The sequence below is a fragment of the Nannospalax galili genome, unplaced genomic scaffold (genome assembly GCF_000622305.1).
Source record: "Nannospalax galili isolate Female #2095 unplaced genomic scaffold, S.galili_v1.0 scaffold239, whole genome shotgun sequence".
Taxonomy (NCBI): Eukaryota; Metazoa; Chordata; class Mammalia; order Rodentia; family Spalacidae; genus Nannospalax; species Nannospalax galili.
This window is the reverse complement of record NW_008343017.1, coordinates 31,884-49,541: the sequence shown is the minus strand read 5'-3', so window position 1 is coordinate 49,541 and position 17,658 is coordinate 31,884. Positions and strand designations below refer to the sequence as shown.

General features: G+C 39.2%; 1 protein-coding gene across 3 annotated transcripts in view; it reads left to right on the top strand.

Annotated features, from left to right (window-relative positions):
• Positions 1 to 15,880, top strand: part of Hao2 (hydroxyacid oxidase 2) — a 30,147-nt gene extending 14,267 nt beyond the window's left edge. For all 3 annotated transcript variants that reach the window (XM_008839010.2, XM_029566384.1, XM_029566385.1), the window contains 4 exons: positions 9,144 to 9,353; positions 12,723 to 12,881; positions 13,219 to 13,288; positions 14,379 to 15,880. In XM_008839010.2, the coding sequence (XP_008837232.2) occupies positions 9,144 to 9,353; positions 12,723 to 12,881; positions 13,219 to 13,288; positions 14,379 to 14,434 (495 nt within the window). In that variant the 3' untranslated portion in view covers positions 14,435 to 15,880. The remainder of the gene's footprint in view (positions 1 to 9,143; positions 9,354 to 12,722; positions 12,882 to 13,218; positions 13,289 to 14,378) is intronic.
• Positions 15,881 to 17,658: the final 1,778 nt, after the last annotated feature.

Sequence of the window (17,658 nt, the reverse complement as noted above, 5' to 3'; positions counted from 1 at the left end):
CCGGCTACTTTTCTTTGGGGTCTTTTTACCCTAACTGCCTAGCAAATTCCTACCTCCTATTCTTATCACACCACCCTCTGAAGAGGTTACCCAAATTGTCAATAAGGAATCGGGACACAGACTGCTCTGGCTTCTTCCATGTTGATCAGGGATGCAGAGTGAGGCAATTGGAGTACCCCTTCAGTGGGTCTACCTAAAAGACTCCCAAATTGCATAACTATTATCTCTAGGGGGAAAAGAAAGTCCTTGAATCGTGAATAGGAGATGTAAAGAAGTAAAGACAAGAGTAGTTGGCATTACAAGTTCTAGTCAGGGAACTAGAACTAAGTCAGAACAGGGCAATTTTCAAATGTTCATATGAGAGTCCATTGGAATTTCTTGACAAGGGTTTCCAAAAGTGTCTCTTTTGGATTCCTCCTCATTTTCCTTTGTTTTCCAAGGCTGGACTCTAGACTAAAGTATTTACAATTTAATATCAGGTATTTTGATAGCTGTTGAGTGGTTAGAATCAGTGTCCGTTCCCTCTCAAAGGCTTCTAGATAGGGGGAGAAAACAAATTTATCTATCATTTTAAAACAACAGCTGGTTGTCTCCCTTAGCTACAGGTGGGGACTACAATATTGAGACCAAGATTTGAAGTCTTACATCTGAGCAGCACTTTCTGGTTAGGAACAAGATCATCAATGAGAAATAATTGTCTAAATAAGTTTTTATATAGACTTAAGCCTAATGTTTGGGAAGTGTATTCCCCTGAACGCTTAAAGAAATATACTGATGACTTTACTGTTTGGTTATACTTTCCTTTTGGGTGTTTAAGACCATACAGTTGGACCAAATAAATCAATTTGTTTTTACACTTAAGGTCATTTAAGGATCTGTTCCTCAGGGGTCACATGGGCTTGGGAGGAGTCCTGGCTCCTTTCTTTTACCAGTTCCATCTATGTGAAGATAAGTCAAAAGTCCTGTTCGACCATGTCTGGCTTCACTTGGAAGCATGAATGAGATATTTTCTCAGAGTTGACCCTCCTCTTTGTAGACTGGACACTGGTTCAAGTCCACTTCATGGGGTCTCCTTGCCCTCCCTGAAAAAGAGGACAGGTGACTCACCACAGTTACTGGACATTTTGACAGATGTTCCATAGTTACCGGAAACTTAGTTGACCTTGAAGTGCAAAAAATGTCCTTTAAGGGCAAAAACTGTTCTTTAAGTCCCTCTGACCACATTAGTATAGACCTCAAACTATGGCTATTAAACATCCAGTAAGGTTAGTTCCACCAGTCTGGTACTTTTAATTATCATGTGCTATATACATAAAGCTTCAGTAAAAAAACAAATATTCTCAGATAAACCTTAACTAGATATATATTTTATTTCTTAAACTATTTGACTAAACTATGACCAAAGAAATTTTAAGATTATGTGTATATTATTTTCGTCTCATCCTTTATATATCATAACAAACCTACGCAGATCTTCATCACTTGCTTAGGCTTTCTCATTTTTTCTATTTTGGAAAATATCTCCATTCCCATATCCTTTTAACGTTTACACTCTCATTTTCTTTTTTTTTCAATAATTATGAGACATAATAACATTAACAAATAAATTTTCCATCTGTTGTGAGACTTCTTTTCCTGGGGATTCTAAGCAATGCTTATTCCCTTTTAAGATTCTAGTGTCAAGCCAATGTTTGATTAAATTTTTACTGGGGGAACCAATGAATTTATTGAGCTTACTCAGCAAGATAACTGAGGGGTTGCTGAGGTGTATGTATGACCTGATGATATGCACTCTGGAAAGCCTTCGCCCAGCATGAGTTATGCCTTTTCTTCCTAGCCTTCCCCAGATTGTATACTTTAGCCCTTCCCAAATCCAGGAGGCCATGTGTGATCAGGACAAATTACATACAGTTGGCTTGGAAGAGTGTCTGGATAATCCAGTGAAGGTCCAATGACCCTACTTGGCCCTCCTTTAATGAATGAACACAACTGTCAACAAGCCCAATGGTTGCCATGTTTAGCGATCAGGCTCAGCTGAAGTCATGATGACGGTAGTTATTTCATGCAGAAGGGACTGCTGTATAGATCATCTTATTAAAAGGACCTGGAATTTAAAAGGATTTGGTGCTAGGATCCACATATGAGGGAGAACATAGGGCGTTCATTTTCCTGAGTCTGTGTTATTTCACTTAGTTTCTAGATCCATCTGTTTACCTGAAAATTTCATTATTTCATCTTTCTTTACTGCTGAATAGAACCCCATTGTGTAAATATACCACATTTTTTTAATCACTCATCAGTTGAGAGGCACTTAGGTTGCTTCCATCTCTTAGCTATTATGAAAAAAGAAGCAACAAACATGGTTATACACGTGTCTCTTAAATAGGATGAGTTCTTTGGGTATATGCCAAGGAGTGCTATAATCGGGTCAGATGATAAGTCCATTTTTAGTCTTTGAAGAGTTCTCCACACTGTTTTCCACAGAGATTGCACGAGTTTGCAATCCCAGCAGCAGTGAATGAGCGTTCCCCTTTCTCCACATCTTCATCAGCATTTGGTATCATTTGTTCTCTTGATCCTAGCCAGTCTGAATGGGGTAAGGTGATACCTTATGGTAGTTTTACTTTGCATTTCCCTAATTACTAATGACGTTGAACACTTTTTGAGATGCTTCTTAGCCATCTTTATTTCTCCCTTTGAGAACTCTCTGTTTAGATCTTTAGTCCATCTGTTAATTGCATCATTTGGTTTCTCAATTCTTTGTTTTTTGAGTTCTTTATATGTTCTGGATGTTAAACCTCTATCAGATGTGTGAAGATTTTTTCCCCATTCTGTGGGTTTTCGCTTCACTTTTTTAATTGTTTCTTTTGCTGCACAGAAGCTTTTTAGTTTAATGAGGTCACACTTGTTGATTACTGATCTTAATTCCTGAGCAACTTCTGTCGGATTTAGAAAAATTCTTTCCTGCACCTATATCTTGTAACTTACTGCCAATATTTTCTTCTAATACTTTCAGGGTTCTCAGTTTCACATTGAGGTCTTTGATCCATTTGGAGTTGACTTTTGTGCAAGGTGAAGGATAAGGATCTAGTTTCATTCTTCTACAGGTGGAGATCCAGTTTTGCCAGCACCACTTGTTGAAGATGCTGTCTGTCCTCCATTGTGTGTTCTTGGCACCTTTGTCAAATATCAGGTGGTTGAAATTGTGTGTACTCAGGTTTGGATCTTCAATGATGTTCCATTAGTCTATGTGTCTATTTTTATGCCAGTACCATGCTGTTTTTATGACTATAGCTGTGTAGTATACTTTGAGATCCGGTATAGTAATCCCCCAGCATTGCTCTTTGTGATCAGGATTGCTTTGGCTATCTGGGGTCTTTTGTGTTTCCATAAATCTTTAAGGATGTTTTTTTCCTAATTCTGTGAAGTATGTCATGGGGGTTTTGATTGGGATTTCTCTGAATCTGTATATTGCTTTTGGTAGGATGGTCATTTTCAGAATATTAATTCTTCCAATCCATGAACATGGGAGGTCCTTCCATCTCCTGGTGTCTTACTCAATCTCTTTCTTTAACGCTTTAAAATTTTTGTTGTAGAGATCTTTGGTGTCTTTGGTCATATTTATTTCAAGATAATTTTTTTCAGCAATTGTGAATGGGAGCATTTCCCTGTATTCTTTTATCAATTGCTTCTTATTGGTATATAAAAAGGCATCCATCAATTGTGGATCAGTTCTAGGAGTTCTCTGGTGGAACTTTTGGATCTTCTACATATACTACCATGTTATCTGCAAAAAGATCTCTTAGGTATAGTATCATATCATCTGCAAAAAGTGATAGTTTGACATCTTCTTTTCTGATTAGTACTCCTTTAATTTCCTTCTCCTGTCTTATTGCTCTAGCAAGAGTTTCAAACACTATGTTGAAAAGAGGTGGAGATACTGGTCATCCTTGTTTGCGTCATGATTTTACTGAGAATGCTTACAGTTTTACTCCATTTAGCATGATGTTGGCTGTGGGTTTGTTCTATATAGCTTTAATTATGTTGAGGTATGTTCCCTCCAGTCTAATTCCTTCTAAGACTTTGAACATAAATGCATGCTGAATTTTTTCAAAAGCCTTTTCTAAATCTATTGAGATGTCAATGTGTTTTTTGTGTTTGAGTCCATTTATATGATTAATGATGTTTATTGACTTGCGTGTATTGAACCATCCCAGCATCTCTGGGATAAAGCCTACTTGATCATGGTGAATGATTTTTTTAATATGTGTCTGTATACAGTTTGCAAGTATTTTGTTGAGCATTTTTGAATCTATGTTCATTAAGGATATGGACCTATAGTTTCTTTTTTGTTATGTCTTTACCCAGTTTGGGTATTAGAGTGATGCTGACTTCATAGAAGGAATTTGGGAGTTCTCCCTCTATTTCTATCATTTTAAGTAATTTAAGTAGTAGTGGTTGGAGGTCTTCTTTAAATCTCTGGTAAAATTCTGCTGTAAATCCATCTGGGCCTGGGCTTTTTTTAGTTAGGAGGCTTCGTATTACTGTTTCAGTTTCCTTATATGTTATGGGACTGTTTAAACTGTTGATCTCTTCTTGGTTTAACTTTGGAGGTTCCCATGATTTCAGATATCCATCCATTTCTTTTAGACTTTCAGATTTAGTAGCGTATAGGTTTTTTAAAATATTCCTTTATAATGGTCTGGATCTTTTGGGTGTCTTTTGTGATGTTTCCCCTTTCATCTCTGATTTTGTTGATTTGAATTTACTCTTTCTTTCTTTTGGTTAACTGGGCTAAGGGTCCATCAATCTTGTTTAGCTTTTCAAAGAACCAGCTCTTAGGTTCATTGATTCTATGTATTGTTTTCTTTGTTTCTATTTCATTAATTTCTGCTCTGATTTTTTGTTATTTCTTCTCTTCTCCTGGGTTTGGGTTTCATTTGTTCTTACCTTTCCAGTGTCTTGAGTTGCAGTGTTAGGTCATTTATTTGGGCTTTAAACTTCCCTCTTAGGACTGCTTTTAAAGTGTCCCAGAGGTAGTATTGTATTGTCCTTTTCATTGAATTCCAGGAATTCTTTTATTTCTTTCTTAATTTCTCTTTTGACCCATTCGTTGTTTAGGAGCATGTTGTTCAATCGCCATGAGTTCATGTAGTGACTAGGGCTTTGTTCAGTGTTGATTTTGAGCTCTATTGCATTATGGTCTGATAGAATGCATGGAATTATTTCAATTTTTTGTATTTGTTGAGTTTTGTTTTGTGGCCCAGTATGTAGTCAATTTTTGAAAAAGTTCCATGGGGTGCTGAGTAGAAAGTATATTCTTTGGTGCTTGGGTGGAATATTTGAAAGAGGTCTGTGAGGTCCATTTGATGTATGGTATCATTTAATTCAGACAGCTCTGTTTATTCTTTGTCCAGTTGACCTGTCTAATGGGGTCAGTGGGGTATTGAAGTCCCCTAATATTACTGTGTTGGGGTTAATCTGTGTCTTAAAGTCCTATAGTGTTGTTTTTATGAATTTGGGTGCACCAGAGTTTAGTGTATATATGTTAAGGATTGTAATAGCTTCTTGGTTAACTGTTCCTTTGATTAGAATGAAGTGACCCTCCTTATCTCTTCTGATTAGTTTTACTTTGAAGTCTATTTTGTCAGATATTAGAATTGCAACCCCTGCTTGTTTCTTAATGCCATTTACTTGGAATATTATTTTCCATCCTTTTACTGTAAGGTAGTGCCTGTCCTTGAAGGTGAGATGGGTTTCTTGCAGACAGCAAAGGGATGGATTTTGTTTCTTAATCCATTCACTTAGCCTGTGTCTTTTGATTGGGGAGTTCAGTCCGCTGATATTTAAAGTTATTATTGAAAGATATGTTTTGTTTGCCATCATTTTGATTGCTGTTTGTGTTCTCTGTCTAATTTTGTGTTTCCTAGATTATATCTTTGTTTATTTTCTTTCATTGCCCCCAAAGTATAGCTGTTTCTCTCTCTGCTCTCTGTATTGGTTCAAGTATTCTTTGAAGGGCTGATTATGTGGACATGTATTTTTTCAGGCTATTCATGTCATGGAAGATTTTTCTTTCCCCTTCAACTATAATAAACATTTTTGCTGGGTAAAGTGTTCTGGGCTGGCATCTATTGTTATATAGAACTGGAAATACCTTGGTCCAGGTTCTTCTGGCTTTCATAGTTTGCACTGATAAGTCAGCCATAATTCTGATGTGCTTTCCTTTGTATGTGACTTGTTGTTTTACTTTTGCTGCTTTCAGTATTCTCTCTTTGTTCTGTACATTTAGTGTTTTTACTATGAAATGTTGTGGGGAGTTTTTCTTTTCTGATTTGGTGTTCTGTGTGCTTCCTATATTTGCATGGGGATGTCTTTCCTTAATTTGGGGAAATTCTCTTCTACAGTCCTGTTTAAGATCTCATCAACACTATTAACCTGAATTTCTTTACCTTTCTTCTATTCCTATGATCCATAGATTTGGTCTTTTAATGGTGTTCCACATCTCTTGCATATTACATTCCTGTGTGTGGTTTTTTTTTTTTTAATTTTCTGTAATCTTTGCTTGAGTGGTTCAATTATTCAACTTTATCCTCCAGTGTTTATATTCTGTTTTCCATTTCATTCATTCTAGTGGTGAGGGTTTCCCCTGTTGTTTCAACTTTGCTTATTGAGTTTTGCATTTCCTTCTTTATTTTTGCCTGAGTTTTCTTCAATGTTTCTCTTTTGTGAATTCATTCAGAAGTTTATCCCTATCTTTGTTTAGTTCTTTGATTTGTTTGTTCATGTGTTCTTTAAAGTTGTTGAATTCCTTAATCATGCTTATGACTTTTTTTTTTTAATTTGGTGTCCTGGATGATCTCTAGGGGTTTCTCCTTGTAGAACTCTTCTACGGGATTGGTGGAGTTTGGTGGGGACATAGTATTTTGGCTTTCCATTTTATTATTCTTTCACTGTGATTTTGGCATGTGAATTTCTTTTGTTGTTTATGATTCTGATATGAGAATTAAGTTGATGTATGCTGCTGTTTGTATTATCGGGGTGCCTAGATCCTTTCTTTATTGGTTATGTAAAGCTGGTTGGTACAGGGTTCAGGTTCTCTCAGGTTTAATTTGGAGGGAACTGATGGCTTCAGATCAGCTCTTCTGGAATACCCACAAAAGCCCAATTCAGGTTCCAGTCAGGTACACTCAAGCTTCCTTCACCACGTGGAGATAGGATCCATGTGCTCTCAGGCAGTCCCCTGCATTCTCAGCCCCTATGCCAGAGGGAGACCAGAGGGAGGCCAGAACTCTGGCACTCTGGCAGTCTGCTGAGATCAGAGCCATTGTACTAATGGGGGTTGAAACCCACCCTCTCAGGCTGTCTGCTAGGATCTCAGTCTTAGCCTACCAAGGCCAGTCTTCCCTGGGGCCTTGGGAAGGGCCTCATGAAATCCCAGGTAGGGAGAAGGGTATGGCTCAATTAGGGGAAGCTCACCACCACATGGGGGCAGGATCCGGGGTCTCTCAGGCAGTCCGCGGCCAGAAGGAAGCCAGAGCTCAGCACTCCTGGTGGTCTGCTGAGATGCATAATTGAGGGATTCTATGATTTCTTAGCATTGGGAGAATATAAAACTTTTTGAAAACTGCAAGAAATTTTAATATTTTCAAAAGTGCATAAAGTTTTGGGAGTCTTTAGGTTATGCCAAATTATGAGAAAATATATTTTGTGTTGTCTAAAAGAGTTAATGTAATCCCAAAGACTACTAAACAGAATCTTGGTGATTTAGGAGCGCGAATCATTCTGCCTGAGTAGGGACTCAATTATAAATCCAGTGAGAATCTAGAGAAGTCTACCTAAATAGGAGCCTACCAATTTATTCCTCCATGTGGTAAAGATCTTGTTTAGTGTAAAGAGGTGAGAAATTTCATGTGAAGGCTTATGCAGTCAAAAATACCATCACCCACTCACGCATAAAACTGCCTCCTAAAGAGTGGTCCAAGGTACCCTGCATCAAAAAACTAAAAGCAGAGTGGAAGATAACACAGTCTTGCCAAACTGGGACAAAAGAGAGCAAAGAAAGAATGAAGCATGGATTCGCTTACATGAGAACCCTACACAGTGTCCAGAAACTCAGCTTTCCCTGCTGGTGTTCCTGTCTCAGAAGAGTCTCACTTGCACTGGTTTTTAATACATGGGTATGAATGATAAACTCAAATGCTTCTGCTGCAACCTAATGCTGGATAGATGGAAGCACAGAGACAGTTGTTGAAAAGCACAGGCAGCCATATCGTAGTTGCAGCGTTTTTCAGAATCTGATTTCAGCTGGTCTGCACTCCACTTCTGAGAGCACCTCTCTGTTAAGAAGTGGTTTTGTACATTCATTATGTCCTGCTTTGGAGTACAGAGGCTCATTCAGTGGTTCTTCCTCCTGCCTTCCATCAAACCCTCTAAATTCAAAGCAGTGGAAGACTCTCCAACAAGAACTAATCCCTACAGCTATGCAATGAATACTTACAGTATGTGGCCATTAAGGTTTCTGTTACCTCTAGAATTGGCTAGAGCTGGCTTTTATTATATAGGACCTGGAGGCAGAGTGGCCTGTTTGCCTTTGGTAGAATGCTCAGTAACTGGGAAGCCAAAGATGATGCTATGTCAGAACACTGGAGACATTTTCCCATTAGACATTAGAAATATTCTCTTGTAAATGAAAAATAAGCTGAATATTAGCCTAAATCACAGTGTAGCTTAGAGATTGAAACAAGTAGCTCTGGACTTCAACAGTTAGGGTGCTATGTTTTTGGTGCTTTTCACCTCTGTAAGGATTTTTTTTTGTTATCAATAAAATATATTTCCCCTAATTTGTAAAAAATATTAATTAAATGTTTTCAAAAGGCAATTTAAAATTAAAAAAAGAAAAAGGTTGTCTTATCTGTCATTATGTCCCCAGGTTCTACCATAATTATCAAGCAAGGACATGGTTGATGGTCGGTAGACAAGTCATTGTGATAAAAATTCTTTATAGAAATTTTGTGACGCGAAAGAGTATGTTATTACTCTTTTCAAGCTTATAACTGACAGGCTCCAATGTGTCTCCCCTTTTGAGTGAGTCAAGTGATGTAAGAGCTTGGGAATAAGACTCAGCTTTTCATTCTCTACAGAGAAATTCTGCACGGTATGTCCAGACATCTTCCATCAACCCGTCATTCTCCTGGAATGACCTCTCCTTGGTTCAGAGCATAACTAGATTGCCTATCATCCTTAAAGGAATTTTGACTAAAGAAGATGCAGAGTTAGCAATGAAGCATAACGTCCAAGGCATCTTTGTTTCCAACCATGGTGGGAGGCAGCTTGACGAAGTTCCTGCTTCAGTAAGTAGGATGGCTTCAGAGGGGTGTGTGTGAGTACTCTGTGTGTGTCTGCACAGTGAAGCTTTGTGCATTCTGGCACATTCCACTGTCCCTTACCACAGGTATTGCCTATGGATGTTAAGGCTTGTTAATCATTACCAATAAATAACCTAATATATACGCGACTATTTTTATAAACTTTATGTATACCATATCTAACCCTAGCAACCATACTGCAAGATATATAGATCCCTGTTTTACAGTTAAGAATCCTGGAATTTAGAGATATTAACTAAACTTGTACGAGAGCCCCACCTACTGTCAGTTGTGATCAGATCAAATAGAACTGAGTAATCCTATGCTTTTCCATCTGACACATCACAGGAAGAAGCCTCGCCAAAGCTAGTAAATATTTATCAAAATAGGGTGGGAGACTGGAGAGACTGCTCAGTGGTACAGAGCACATACTGTTCTTGCAGATGACCTGAGTTCAGGTCCTAGAACTTACAATGGGCAGCTCACAACTGCCTGTAAGTTCAGCTCCGGGGGATTCAACACTTCTGGTGTCTGCAAGTACCAGCACTCATGTGTACACAGGCCCCACAACACGTATACATAATTTAAAATAATAAAAATAAATCTTGAAAAATAGAACTAAAATGCACTAATGAATCTTTTACTAAAATATATGACAGTTTGTAATATTCTTCCCTAGCTCATGAATTTGTGTTCACTATATCCAGTACTTGAGAGAAAGAATCTAAATGGAAATCAGCTGTTAATTTGTTTTTGTGCATGTTATCTTTTCCTGAAAGGCTGTACCAGCAATTTTAACAAAAAATCATCTCTAATTTCAACACAATTACTATTGTTAATATTTTAGTACTTATCAATACAAGTAAACCTTTTTCAGTTTAAAAAACTGTACATATTAATAATATTTTATAATTTTCTTCTTTTTATATTAAGTACACATCTATTTCCATATATATCTCTTATTTTTTAAAATATTTTCTTTATTGTTTTTATTTTATGTATATGAGTGTATTGCCTGCATGTATGTGAGTGCACCCATGTCGTGCAATGCCATGGAGGTCAGAAAAGGGCTTCAGATTCCCCTGGAACTGGAGTTAAGGACAGTGCATAGACGCCATGTGGGTGCTGGGAACCGAACCCAGGTCCTCTGCAAGAGCAGTCAGTGCCCTTAACCACTGAGCCATCTCTCCAGCCCCATATATCTCTTATTTTTAATGATTTGTCATGAATGGGAAATTTATATAATCAATCCCTTATTGTTAAATATCTGTGTCGATTCCACTAACTCATTGCTTCTTTCTTTGGTTTTCTTCTTTGTTGTTTGATTGAGACAGGGACTCGCCATGTAACCCACACTAGCTTTGAATCTTCCATCTTCTTCTCTGTATCTCTTCAGTGCTAGAAATACAGGCATGTGCCACCATGTCTGCCTTCCATTTTTTCCACTATTTTAAACAATGCATTGATGCCTTCTTTTTTTTTTTTCTTTTTGGTCTTTTTGAGACAGAGTCTCCCTGTAGCCCCAGCTGGCCTGGAACTCACTGTGTAGACCAGGCAGGCCTTGAACTCACAGAGATCCACCTGCCTCTGCCTCCCAAGTGCTGGGACTACAGGCATGCACCACCATGCCCAGCAATACCTTCTTTTTAAAAAGATGCATTTATTTTTTATTTTATGTGTATGAGCATTTTACCTGCATGAATGAATGTGCACTATGTGTGTGCAGTGCCTGCAGCAGCCAGAAGAGGGTGTCAGAATCCCTGCAACTGGAGTCATAGACAGTTGTCAACTGTCCTGTGGGTGCTAGGAACTGAACCTAGGTACTCTGCAAGAATAGTCAGTGTTCTTAACTACTGAGCCATCTCTCTAGCCCCCAGTAATCATTCTTAAAGTTAAAATCTTTAACACATCCTTAATTATAATTACTTCTTTAAGATAAATTCCAAGAAGTGGAAATTCTGAAGCCACTCTTTCCAATACTCCAAGACGTGTAACGCAGAGAGATTTCAGGCACACAGCACTCAGCCCTCCCCACCAGGCTCTCACTAGTGGAGAACAGGTGAAGGAATGGCAGGCCCTCATAGGAAACGAGGGACACTTTACTGTGTCTCTTAGTAAAAGGTGGATTGACAATAATGTGAAATTTGTCACTGTTCCCATAGATGTGAGTTTCCCACTCACTCCCTTTCCAAATTCTCCATTTATACAAAGTCTTTCAATATAATCATGTCACCTCTTAAAGAAAGCCATGTTAATAAAATAGTTTGTTCTTTGGGAGATTTTTTTTTCGTTTTTTGTTGTTTTTTTTTAATTGTTCTTATTGATTTTTTTGTGTATTTCATACAGAACATCTCAAACAATCTTAATAATCTTTATACTCCTGTCCCCAGCAGCACTCTCCCATGGCCCTCCCACTGGAGCCCATGTACTCTGTCATCCCTGTTAAGGCCCAAGAGACAGGGTCTCCCTGTATTACCAGCTGACCTGGAACCCATTATGTCAACCTTGAACTCACAGAGATCCTTCTGCCTCTGCCTCCCAAGTGCTGGGACTAAAGGCATGTGCCACCACATCTGGCTAAAATAGTTTTTAAACAGGTGAATTGAAAAGCATAATCATGCCTGCTGCTTCCTAAGGCAAGATAAAAAAGACAAGGAAAATTAACAGGACATGAGGAAAGTAGAGACTGGCTGGCCACTCACAGCGATTTAAGAAATGATGTTGCAGCTCAGTCTCTCAAGACAGGATGATGTCTAAACACTCAGATCGTGTGTGTGTGTGTGTGTGTGTGTGTTTCTGTATGTCTGTGTGTCTGTGTGTGTATGTGTCTATGTCTGTGTGTGTATGTGTCTGTGTGTATTTGTCTGTATATGTCTGTGTCTGTGTGTCTGTATGTGTCTGTGTGTGTCTGTGTGTATCTGTGTGTGTCTGTGTGTATGTGCATATGTGTGTGTCTGTGTGTTGCTCTGTGTGTGTGTCTGAGTGTCTGTGTATGTTTATTCTGCTAAGAAGACTTAGTTCCTAAGCAGCAGGGAGCATTTCTAACTATTCCATCTTAGAAAAAAAGGAAATAGAAGAAAATTAACATGCAACAGATTCTCTAATCTGTTAAATCTACTAAAGTGAACACTATGAATGGGAAATATCCCCAAGTATGTAAACAGGAGCCAAGCATTTCTTCCAACCTGTAGATGGTTTTAAAAGTCAGAGGAGAGCTGGACTGGCGAAGAAGGACTTGTAAAGGAGCTGGCCTGTGCTTGAACTTCCTGATTCCCCTTCGAGAGGACATACATCCCATGACTCCTGAGAGTCAAAACAGAAATACTTGCAGCCACACGTGTATCTCTTTTACAGATCGATGCGCTGGCAGAAGTGGTGGCCGCTGTCAGAGGGAAAATTGAAGTGTACCTGGATGGCGGGGTTCGAACTGGCAACGATGTGTTGAAGGCGTTGGCCCTTGGGGCTAAGTGCGTTTTTCTTGGGAGACCAATCCTTTGGGGCCTTGCCTGCGAGGTAAGAATGGCACAGCCAGAGCAAGGAGATACAGAGCGCTCCGTTCTTTCCCGTCAATCTCTGAAATCCATCTTCCAAACATAAACGTTTCCCAAATGCCTGAAGGCAGTTTACCTCACCTGCACCTTCTGAATTGGGTTCCAAGATGTTCCAAGAACCCCCATTCTTACCTTTTTGCTTTTGTTTTCTTTTATTTCCTACATAATTCTTCTGTCATAGATGCCTCCATCTTCCCCCACAACAGTTCTCACTATAGACACAATTTGTACCCAGCAGATGGTCAAAATGTGTCTTCTAAGCTCTGTCTCCCCCACTTCCATTTTTGTCTTGGGAGCAGGGTGAACACGGTGTGGAGAAAATTTTGGACATTTTAAAAACTGAGTTCCACACGACTATGACCCTTGCAGGTAAGTGTTTTGAAGTTTTCTACTGATTTGGAGCTTAAGATGGAAGGCCTAGAGAGCAGTAGAGGCAGTCCTCCCCCCTGATTAACACTCGCTGGGCTTCGTAGCTGCCCAGAAGAGAGAACGGGAGATACACATCCTGGCCAGAGATCGAGCACGGTTCTCTGACGGGAAAAGAGAAGCCTTCCTCAAGGCCAGTGTTAAATTTGGTTCAATTTGTAGGCTGTCTAAAGATCACAGCCCCATTCACCCAGGTGTGAGATTCAACATTTTGCTGCGTTTTGAATTTTAGGAAATGAACCTCTCATTAGTTACATTTCTGTAACACATTTTGCTGATGTTCTGTTCCTGGCAGCACCTTCTTCAGTTCAATACCACACAGCCGATTAAGGAAACTCTTTCAGCCCTCTCCCGTCACCACACCAGGAACCTCTCACTGCCTGTCTGTGCTCACAGCTCTCCACACTGCCATGCTAGTTCCACTTCTTCCTTGTCCCTCTTTCCATCCCTGTGTGGAAGGTCAGCTATAGTCTTCATTTCATATACTGAATAAGATCTGCCAAACAAGGATCTTCCCTTTGCCAGACCCTCCCCCTAAAAGGTGTTGGCTCTTTGGGATCCTCACACGTCTGTTTCTGTCCTTGAGCCTCATCCTCCCTGCATCATAATGCCTATGCACACACACCCTGTCAGAACTGACAGGCCAAGGATAGTTAATGCACACTGGCGGGGATTTTTTGAAATGTTAAACTACAGAGTTTGTGTTTTCACTCTAAAATTTTGATCTGGATGCATTAAAACACGACACAAGTAGTACTGGGATCATTCATTGATCAAAGACATATTTCTGCTGCATTATTCCATGCCCATGGAGTGAGAGAGAGAAAGAGGGGGGGGGAGAAGGGGAGAGAGGAGGAGAGGGGAGGAGAGGGGAGCGAGGTATGGAGATCAGAGGACAGCTCTTGGGAGTCCATTCTCTCTGCCACCTTGTGACCTTGTGGGACCCGGTCATCAGGTCTCCATGCAAACCCCTGTACCTGCTGAGCCATCTCACCTGCTGAGAAATGAGCTTTTAATTGTGTGATTCTTTCAGGCTGCCGATCGGTCAGTGAGATCAGTCAGGACCTGATTCAGTTCTCTAGATTGTAAGGAACTGCTGAGATTACCCACAGGAGTCAGCCAAACTCTCAGCATGATATGCAATGCCATCCTGCCTGGAGCCCACCCTATCCAGTGTTTGAGCCCTGCACCCTCAAAAGGAGAGCCAGCTGGAGAGAAGAAAGCTAAAAGGTCTACAGTACATTTGAATGAAGGAATAATATCTAATGTTTTACAGGATAACTATAGTTGATTAAGTTAATTGAATATATCAGAATAGTCATGGTCCAACAGAAAGGAATTATTTATGTCTGATGTGATACACCAGTTACCCTCATCTGATTGTTATGTACATTGTTCATATATTGATGTCACACTATACCATAAATATGTGCAGTTACTATGTATCAATTAAAATTAAAATGTATTTTCAAAAAGAAATGTGGGACAATGGTTATCCTGATGTAGCCTTGTGTCTGCCGTTTCAGGGATCTTGGAATGTTTTTAAACGTTAATCTACATGGTCAAGGCCAGACACATAAAAAGAACAGCAGAGCAAATGAATGTCCTAATTACTCAAGTTTATGACATAGGATGTTATAGGAATCTTACAGTCTGTTGCCTAACGTCTTTTTTGCACAGTCCAAACCTCTGAGAAAAGTACCAGAAGGAGAATTTTGAAACTCATATTCAAGGACTCTAGAGATAAAATGAATTATTCCAGTCTTTGACAAGGGAGTTGTCTTTATTTTGGTCATATTCATTTTACCATGTAGACACAGGCCTTCTCAATAAAGCATACAGTGTTAGAGTACTACAAAGATTAAAGTCTGAGACACATTCTGCTACTCAGAAGATCCCAAGAACATGGCCTCAGACAGTGGCAGACTCATGCAGAAGAGAACTATACCACCTGCCCACTTCCTAGGGGATGCAACCAGACAGAGTTTGCTCTTCTCTGGCCTATCCTCCAGGCTACATACCCCTTTCACCCTTCAGGAATCAGTATCATAGTATACAAAGTAGAGTTTCGTGCACTTTCTAAAACTATCTCTCGGGCTGTGCTTCTGTATGATAGAACTATGGTCAGGCATCATTCATTTCAGTGTCCCTCCATTTATGAGTCTATAACTTTAGTCTCACTATTCTCCTCATCTTAGAAACAGGGTGAGAACATCTCAGTCCTCACTGACCTCCATGATGAATGATCTTATGGTTAGTTTTACAGATAAAGCTTGAAACCAGGGAAAACATTAGTAGGATAACATTTATCCTCCAACAACCACAAAGCTCATCAATTAACCTTTTTCATACTCTCCTGCTGATTAATGGTTGTGTGATGAATTGTCCTCCAACTTTCCCTGTAATATATGTACTTACTCTAGTAACTTCAAACAGGCATGATGGCCAGGTCATCTCTTCAACCTTGAACTCAGCAGCTTAGAATTTGGTTAAGTTATTCTCAAAATCAAATAAATCGAATAAATCATAACAGTGCATGGTATGAATGTAATTTATTCAACAAAGATGCCGGGATTATTTTGCTTAAAAACATAAGTTCTGGACCTGGAGAGATGGTTCAGTAGTTAAAAGCATTGGCTGTTCTTGCAGAGGACCTGGTTTCAAATCCCAGCACCCACATGATAGCTAACAACTACCCGGAACTCAAATTCCAGGGAATTCAATGCCCTCTTCTGACTTCAGCAGACATTGCACAACACAGGTGCACTAACATACATGCAGGCAATACATTCATACACATTAAAAATAAATAAATAAATAAATAAATAAAATATTTTTTAAACATGTAAGTTATTCCTGAATATATATCTGTGAGTGGTACTCCTGCCTTTCTAGATCCTGGACCTAAAAAAAATTAAGTTACTCTTCCTTTCAGGTTCTGATACGTAGATTCAAAATCTTAGGATAATGATAAATGGGTGCTCTCCATCACTCAGAAGCATGGGCATGAGCATGCCTATGCTGATCCAAAGAAAGGCATATAAAATCTCATAAGAAACGTAGTCCATGTTCACAGAGCTATCTAAAAGGAAAGATGACTGTATACAGTTTATCCAGTTGCACGTCTTCTAGCTCATGCTCCTTCCTGTGGTGATGTATCTACTTCCCGGCTTAAACTTCTGGCTCTTTTTATTTATGTGTTCCTGACATTAAAGCCTGTCCCTTTCTCATGAACTAGTTTATCATTGAGCCAGAAACCCACAAAGACAGATTGACCAGCATCCTAATTTCTTCCAGACTGAGCCATGTTCAAACATAAGTATATAAGTCTTATGCATAAGTGCATAAGACTGACATAAGCACTTAGAAGCTGCTTTGGGTAAAAAAAAATAAGCACTGACTCCTCATTTAGTGCACAAGGTAACTGAAAGCCTCTTGTATCTGTTTCCTTTGAGTCTGATTTTTGTTTGACTCTGCCTACCGAATGTATCTAATCCCCCTTTCAAGGCTGAAGGCACAGAGATGAATCATTGTCCTAAACCTAGAGTCACCTTGGATTCTAAGAAGATCAAAACCTCTCAGTGACCTCCCCCAGCCCAATATGAGGACAGTTATCCATGAGGGAGAGCTGTACGCTGGAGCAGAAGTCCTTTCCTAAAAAAACACCTTGTCCCCTCAAACAATACAAATTTCTTCAGACTACCTTGTAGTACTAGAGCTAAAACAATTATGGACAAGACCACACCTTGACCAAAACTACCACTTCCACAATGCTGAATGACTAAACTTTAAGGTTGTAGAAAGTTACATTGTTACAGGCCAGAGTCAAATTATTCTGGGCTACTTTTAGTCCTTTTGAAAGCCATCCATTACTCACACCTGAATCTGACCTAACATCCTTATGACTATCAAAAAACTTTATAGCGTGTTCTTGCAGACCACTGCATTTCACCAGTTCCAAATCTAAGAACATCATCAATATTGTCTAAAATTTGCAGCAAAGTTTTCCCTGCTTTCCCTGTAAACTGCCTTCCTGAGAACTCTACCAATGTATTTGATAAACACTTTGATTTATGGCTTTCTTTGTTCCATAACTAATTAAATCGCATATAACCAGTTCCACGGTAGAACACTGTATTCAAGGAAACCTGACCTGTGTTCTTGTGCCAGGATCACTCATATTTCATTCTAGAATAAACTATCAGTCACTTTGAGGCAAGAACTGTGTTTTTGCATTGACTCCTTTCTGCTTTAAAAAATATATATGAGCTGTAGAACAAACAAGGAGAAATCAAGCTAGTACTGACTTCAAA